Raw genomic sequence first — 7,722 nt, forward strand, 5'->3', positions numbered from 1 at the left:
CCACGGCCGCAGTTTGAAATGGCCAACAGTCGGGGGACAGCACTCTAAGAGCTGCAGAATGGAAGGTAAATCTGATGTGTCTTTGTTTCCTAGGTCCAATGTGGGACCCCGTCAGCATTCCAGTGTGTGGAATACTTCCAGTCTGAGTCATGACAACCGACGGAAATACATCTTTAGTGACGAAGGACAAAACCAGCTGGGCATCCAGGCCCACCAGGACATCCCACTCCCTCCGAGAAGACGAGAGCTCCCTGCCTCACTGACCACCAATGGAAAGGCGGACTCCCTAAATGGAGCTCGGAACTCAGTGATGCAGGAACTCTCGGAGCTCGAGAAGCAGATTCAGGTGATCCGGCAGGAGCTGCAGCTGGCTGTGAGCAGGAAAACGGAGCTGGAAGAGTATCAAAGGACAAACCGGACTTGTGAGTCCTAGGTGACCATGCTGCTCCCCTTCTCAGTTCCTGGCATTCCTCTGAGCCCTTGAGACACTTTGTAATGCTCTTTTGTAACTACTGACACAAGTGTGGGGAAGGTGAGGTCTAAGTCTTCTTAGAGGTCAAGTCTGCTCATCCCATAGCCTAAAACGCAACCACAGCTCTTCAGAAGCTGACTCTCTAGCTCTCCAGGGTAGGGGTATTTCAAGAGCAGGGATCGTAAATTAGGAGTAAACTGCGTGGTAAAGGGTCTGTAAATGACCAGGCAACCCCAGCTCCTGAAAACCTTTTCATCGGGTGCCACACACATAGTTCTGGGTTTTAGCCCTTTCTCTGCCCTAACACCAACAGGAGATAAAACTGTTCCTCATACCTGGTTTTAATCTTAGTATGGAACAGGATTATCCAGGGTTGGGGCTTTTGATACGAGTCTCCCATCTACATTTGTTCCTACATTCTGAATGTAGGGCCAGACAAGGGCCAGAGAAAGGGCAGTGAGGCGGGTATGTAAAACATTAAGTGAACTCATTAGCATCACAGCAGACCAAGGACTGACTGGATCAGGCAACAGCCATGTTTTTGAGAGGGTCCTGGATCTCCGACACCATCCTGACCCACATTTAGTAGGACTATGAAAGGGGAGAGGGATGTGGTGAGTGAGTGGGAACAGGACAGACAGAAGAGGTGAGTACATTAAAAATGTACACCATGCTGAAGAACAAAAGCTCCAGGCCAGAAAAGCTCTTTGGCTAAGGAATGAATAGGACTGTACTTCCAATCTAAGCGTCCCCACTAGAGTGTGCCTTTTATAAAGAAAAGCAAAGCACGGATGTGGCCTTAGGATGATACTGGAATATCCCTGCTTATTGCCTGTACGGGACATGTGAGCTGGCACTGTGGGTGAAGTGAAAATGCTCTGCAAACCACATTCCAGGCCATTTTCAAATCAGCACTTGTCTCAGCTCTAGGAATCCCAAAATCAAACCTCCCCTGCAAACACCAAGCTTTAACATTTGGGACTGTCCCCTGTGTTGTCCAGAGCTATATTGGTCACTACCCAGTCCGTCTCCCAGCCCCACACCCACTCATCCCTGAGGGGCTGTGACCAGGTGTGGTCCCTCCCTTCTCCCCCAGGCCCCACCCAATGCCCCAAGAAAGTGATACCAGTACCCTGGCTTCCCCTCTGTGCCGGCATCCAGGTCCTGGTTGCCATGATGTGGACATGCATGCAGGAAGGGAAAGTCCTGGCCAACTATGGAACATCAGTTCCCAGGGCTAGTGTAGGTAGGAAGCATCTAGGAACCCATTAGAACATGATTGCCAGGGCCTTCCCCCAGCAGATGGGGTGAGCTGGGGAGTCTGGAGGTGAGCTTAGAAACCTACTTCTTAACGAACTCTCCCAGGTGATTGACAGGTGTGATCCAACAATTACTTTTCAAGAAACACTTCAAGAAGTATGGCTGCTCCAGGCCCGGGGAGAAGTAAGAGCCTTTTTGAGTTTATGTTGCAGCACACAGCTGCTGACTGACCTTCCATACAGCCACTTCCACCCCAGGGCACCATTCAGGACTAGACTTCTTTACTTACCAGTTATTTTGCTCCGCCCTCATATCAAATGGAACGCCCACAATGAATTCACAGCACTGTCCCAAAGCACTGTGCTCTGTAACAGCTGCCCATCATTGGAAAGGCTCCTCAATCACAAAATTTCTCCTGTGTTTCCGCCAAGCACTACCCAGTCCCCAGGGAAAGATAATTCCTTAAGCTGTAATTAGATAACACTTTAGTTAATTGTCCGAGAAAGCCCTGGGGTGGATGTAGGCACAGAGATACTGATGAGAGAGGTGGGAAGGTTCTAGTTGGACTTCAGCCTCACAGATAAAACAGAACGGGGAGCCCTGGAAACAGGACAATTCTGCTTTGAAATGCCCTATCCTCCCATGTTCTCGCCCCAGGCCCAGAAATAGGTTTGCAACTGTCTTTGGAAAATTATGCCTGGTAGCCATCGCCACCCATCTGCAACAGCTGACGATGCTGTAGACTCCTGCCATCATGCTCTGCGCTCCCCAAACCTCTGCGCGGCCTGGAAGGCTGATGTACAGGTGTACCTCAACTCACGTAACAGCCATGCTCCTAATGTACATAGACATTTTTATAACTCAGCTCATATTCTGACTGTCCTTGAGAAGCTGGCTATTTAAAGGAACCCAGAGGTGAATTCTTTTGTAAAAAATCCTTTTGTAATGCAATTAATTATCCCCTAACGTATCTGTTTTGTAAGTTTGGATTTTTGTATAACGGGTTTACCTTAAGCTTTTCTCCTGGGGCGTTCTGAGCAGTGGTAACATGCCAGACGGCCCTGCCTATCCACAAAGTAGATGGCCAGTGCACAGCTTCTCGAATATCTTCTGAGGAACTTGGCCAAAACAGTGGCCAGGATGCGGCAAGCAGCAGCAGGGGCTGAAAGCAGGCTTACTGCTGTCAGCATTGCTTAAAATGCTTCCATTTTCTGGATAAAAAGAAACAGCGTAATTGCTTGTGGTGAGATGAAGCTGTCTTAAGTAGCAATGATTGTTTTTTATCGGTAGTAATTGAACAGTGTTTTGCAATGTGTGAAACAGTGTGTTGTGTTTTATAGAGTTCATGAAATGGAGGGTCCTTTGAAAACCCTCCTTTCTGTTCTCCACCTCTGTTCTTTCAGCTCCCCTTAGGCTCAAAAAACACAAAGATCAAAATCTTCAGGTGGAGGGTGGTATTTTAATAAGGAAAAAAGATCAGGGATGCTACCTTGCCTCCTCTTCTGGGCTTTTGTTTCATGAGATCAGGAAGGCCCGTTCTTTTCCAATCCAAGCTCTTGTGTGGTGAAACCTGGAACATGACAGCCTGATTGTGTTACACACCCCATCCCATGTCCCAAGGGGAAATTCCTCTGGGGCACAGGAAGCACACAGTCAAGTACGACGGGGTGATCAGGAACTGATAGGGCTACACTTTGGTTCCTGTCAATAATAATAAGGGCCCCAGAGTGTGGATGCCTCGAGGTGGAGAGGCAAGGGGATCCTTCCACTCATTAAAGAGGAGTTGGAAGAATGGGAAGACAAGTGAGGCAGCCACAGGGATACAACCAGTTGAGCTATTCAACATGCCTGGAGGGGACTCTCCATTATTCATGGATCCTGCTGTTGCACAAGCCCTATCTGGGAGCTTCTGCTTCTGTGCCAACCAGAGCAGCCACCAAGTAAAACTGAGCCGTGTCTTCCAGGCTGGGGGCTTCCAGTGTTGGTGCTGGGTCCAACAAAGTCTTGGAGCTAATACGCACGTCCTAGGTGTGGATAAAGAATGAAGGGGAAAGAAAGTACTTTAGAGCCTCTCTTCCTCCCAACTCATTTTTGATAGGCAAACCAGAAAATCCTGTAGTCACGGAAAGAACCGCTTCACGACCTGCTCTGTTGAGTTGTTCCTTTCTTCACCCACCAACAACACCCATCTAATCCAGGACTCCTTCACTTTTTCAGTTTAGTCCCCAATCGTTTTATGAAAATAACGTATTTAGAAGTATTTTCTTAAGGTTTGTAAAGAGTGTTTTTGCATTGTGTCTTCATTGTACTGTGTGTGCAATCGCTCCGCTCCAGGAAGAATTGAAATGCTGTCTCGTGAGCATGAAGTGAACAGGCTGTTTTGCTCCAGCCACTTTTCTTGTACAATCATGTGGATGGACTAGATGTCCTCAGGTCTTTTCCATCTTCAGTTTCTATGACTGTGGAATAAATGTTCAGATAGAAACTTGATTTTCCAATGTACTGCTGGCATTATCTTTGGGGATTCACATACAGGCATGGTACCAGCCCCTTCCTCATAGGAGACCCAATCATGCTGTGATTTATACATTTACTTAGTTGAGATAACATGGTCCCAAAACATACTGAGAAAACTCAGAGCCCAGGCATCACAAAGTAGAATCGAAGTGACTTTGTCTGAAAGACATTCTAGGAAATTCCACAACATTGAGAGATCTCTAAAAAATTCTGCCCGGACCACCCTCATGTGGTAATTCAACAGCCTTCTGCTTGTTAAACAGCCAAGTGCTAGAGACACAGCAGTGAGTAAGATGGGCATGCTCTGTAAGCTCGAAGACCTTCTCATAATCTGCCCTTTTCCCTACCTATAAACAGACAATACTGTCATAGCTAACATTTACTGAGCACTTATTTTATTTAATCTTCGTTAGAACCCCATGGCACAGGTTCTCTAGACCTAGTCTAAAGTAGATAAACTCCATGGGGCCCCTGGGTGGCTCAGTTGGTTAAGCGCCCAACTTCAGCTCAGGTCATGATCTCACGGTTCGTGGGTTCAAGCCCTGCATCGGGCTCTCTGCCCCTCCCCCACTCATGCTCTGTTTCTGTCTCAAAAATAAAAAAATTTATTTTTTTTTTTTTCAACGTTTTTATTTATTTTTGGGACAGAGAGAGACAGAGCATGAACGGGGGAGGGGCAGAGAGAGAGGGAGACACAGAATCGGAAACAGGCTCCAGGCTCCGAGCCATCAGCCCGGAGCCTGACCCGGGGCTCGAACTCACAGACCGCGAGATCGTGACCTGGCTGAAGTCGGACGCTTAACCGACTGCGCCACCCAGGCGCCCCAAAAATAAAAAAATTTAAAGTAAACTCCATTTTACAGATGGCAAAACTACAACTCAGGGCATTATGGAAGTTGCCCAAGGTCACACAGCTAGTGAGAGTAGTGGCAGGATGAGACTGACACACAGGTGGTACAATTCCAGAACAGCCATTGTCTATTGCCAGGATTCTGATCATTGCCTTACAACTCCTCTCCTTCCTCCAACCCCCCTTCAGTCTGCCACAGCTCCCCCAGCCCCTGCCTCAGCCTGGTCCCCAGCTCCACAGAAAAGGAAGCCGATGCACTAACTGCACCACTGAACTCAACACTGTAGCCCCCGAGGCTCACAGAAACAGCTGTTTTAGGCATCTCTGGCTTTCTGGCCCAACCGAGAACTGGTACAAATACAGCTGAAAATCAGGCAGCAGTCCCACAGCCTCAGGCACTCTGCAGTTTGTGACACACCCCGCACTTTTCGTGGCTGGCAACCTTGCCGTCATGAACCTGCTAGCAGGATGCATTCTTCACACACATTCTTTGGGAACATAACCAAGTTGAATATCATACAAATACAAATCTTTGGCAATCTAATTCAACCACCAGCTTACCCAAGGTTGTTTTGCATCATTCAGTCATTCATTGGATGCGTATTTTGAGCCAGATGTGCTAGCTGCTGGAAAGAGAAAGATAAACAGCAGATTCTGACCCCACAGAGCTCAGTCCAGTGGGGAGATACAAACTGGCAAAACAATGTGGCGTATGTTCTGATAAATGCACATCAGGTACCATGGAGACAAAAACACTTACCGTGTGTGTGTGTGTGTGTGTGTGTGTGTGTGTGTGTGTGTGTAAAGCAGAGAGGAAGCAAGCACTCTCCCATCTCTTCTTGTTAGGGCACTAATCCCAGCATGAGAGTTCAACACTAAGACCTAATTACCTCCCCCAAACCCCATATCCAGATACCATCACATTGAGGATTAGGGTTTTAATACATGAATTTTGGGGGTACACATTCAGTCCACAGCAGAGACCTAGCTAAGACTTTTTTAATGTTAGCGTTTTTAAAACTTTGTCTTCCTTGGGGCACCTGGGTGGTTGTCAGCTAAGCGTCCGACTCTTGATTTCAGTTCAGGTCATGATCTCATGGTTTATGGGATCAAGCCCCACACTGGACTCTGTGCTGTGAGCGTGGGATTCTCTCTCCCGCTCTCTCTGCTCTTTCTCCACTTGTACACACTCTCGCTCTCTCAAAATAAACTTAAAAAAAAAAAAAAAAAGATAAATATACTAGGTTCATGTATGTCTTCAAAAAGACTAAGGAGACTCAAAGTATTTTATTATCTTCCTGATAACATGCACTCTTATTTGTACAGGTCTCCACTTAGGGTAAAAGAAAACAGAGGTCTGATTGCCACATTTTGATTCTGCTGTTACTACTAAACTGAGTGGCCCTGGGACCAGTTTCCTCCTCTTTAAAACAAGGACATAGTTTATTTAAAGTTCCTTTCAGCTCCCACATCCTATCTTTCCAATCATTCTACTCCTTAGAGTTTAGTAACCTGGAATCCTCAGAGCATAGCATTATTTTATTAATGCAAATGTACTGCTTCCAACTTTATCTATAATTTCCCTCAAAACAAGACTAAACCTACAAAAGACACCCTAGCTATCATGGGTTGTCTTGAACAGAGGTAGTAGTTTTAGAATTCATAATAATTCCTTTTGTTATCACTACAAAAGGAAATTTAAAATATAGTAATATATTTTAGGAAAATCAAATTTGAAGAGTAACTTCAATATATGAGGAAAAATTGTTTCCACTTGGACAGTGAAAAAACGTGAGTAGGGTTTGAATTACACATTGGTCCAATTCAGCAGACTTCAGAGGACCTGTTAGCAGAAGCAAGGAGCTGAATTAACCTACCACGTGGACCTTCCTGGAGTGCTGTGTGCCAGGCCCTCTGCTGGGGACTGGGAACTACATTAAGACACTGTTCTTTCCATGTCCTTATTTTAGTATCTGTGAAGTATGCTACAAATAAGACCTTGATATCTACCATTAGGAAGAGACCAAACTTGGACAGAAACCTCCAGAAAGTAAAGCTCAATTTTTCTTTGTGGTGGGACGATTACAGATCCAGGAAATGTTGAGGTTACTTCTACACCAGGGGTTTCCTACTGTGTAAACCAATCCAACATGCACACCACCCACCAGTGTCTACATCCTCTCAATGTAGCTGTCTTATTGTCTCAAGTCAGGTTTCATGGTTAACAAGTAGTCGAAATTTTTCTGCAGACTCACTGGTACTTGGCTTTATCTATCAATCGACAGTCCTCAACAAAATTAAAAACCAAAGCATAAAGGCATTCCACACCAGCAAACGACCATGAAACTGATGAGAGCAGCACACAGCTTCCTTCAAGAAGTGAGCATCACCATCCCAGTTAGGTCTAAAAGAAGCCCGATGACCACTTCTCTATTGTCCAGAAGCTCCCCCTGAATCGCCACAATATCAAATCACATTCATTACTCAAGTGACACGCATAGAGTACTACGTGCACAGAACGGCCCTCAAAGGACAAATATGCCTTTGGATCTGGATTGAGATTAAGAAAATAAGGAATCCCAATTGAAATTCATGTACAAATGCCACAACTAGCAGAAATGGC

The 7,722-nt window shown here is 46.0% G+C and overlaps 1 protein-coding gene across 1 annotated transcript in view; it reads left to right on the plus strand.

The window, feature by feature from the left end:
* Positions 1-4,220, plus strand: part of GRIN3A (glutamate ionotropic receptor NMDA type subunit 3A) — a 171,933-nt gene extending 167,713 nt beyond the window's left edge. Inside the window, exon 9 of the mRNA XM_058694726.1 lies at positions 94-4,220. Within this exon, the coding sequence (XP_058550709.1) occupies positions 94-433 (340 nt within the window). The 3' untranslated portion in view covers positions 434-4,220. The remainder of the gene's footprint in view (positions 1-93) is intronic.
* The last annotated feature ends 3,502 nt before the right edge of the window (positions 4,221-7,722 follow it).

This window comes from Neofelis nebulosa, chromosome 12 (genome assembly GCF_028018385.1).
Source record: "Neofelis nebulosa isolate mNeoNeb1 chromosome 12, mNeoNeb1.pri, whole genome shotgun sequence".
In the NCBI taxonomy this organism is placed as follows: Eukaryota; Metazoa; Chordata; class Mammalia; order Carnivora; family Felidae; genus Neofelis; species Neofelis nebulosa.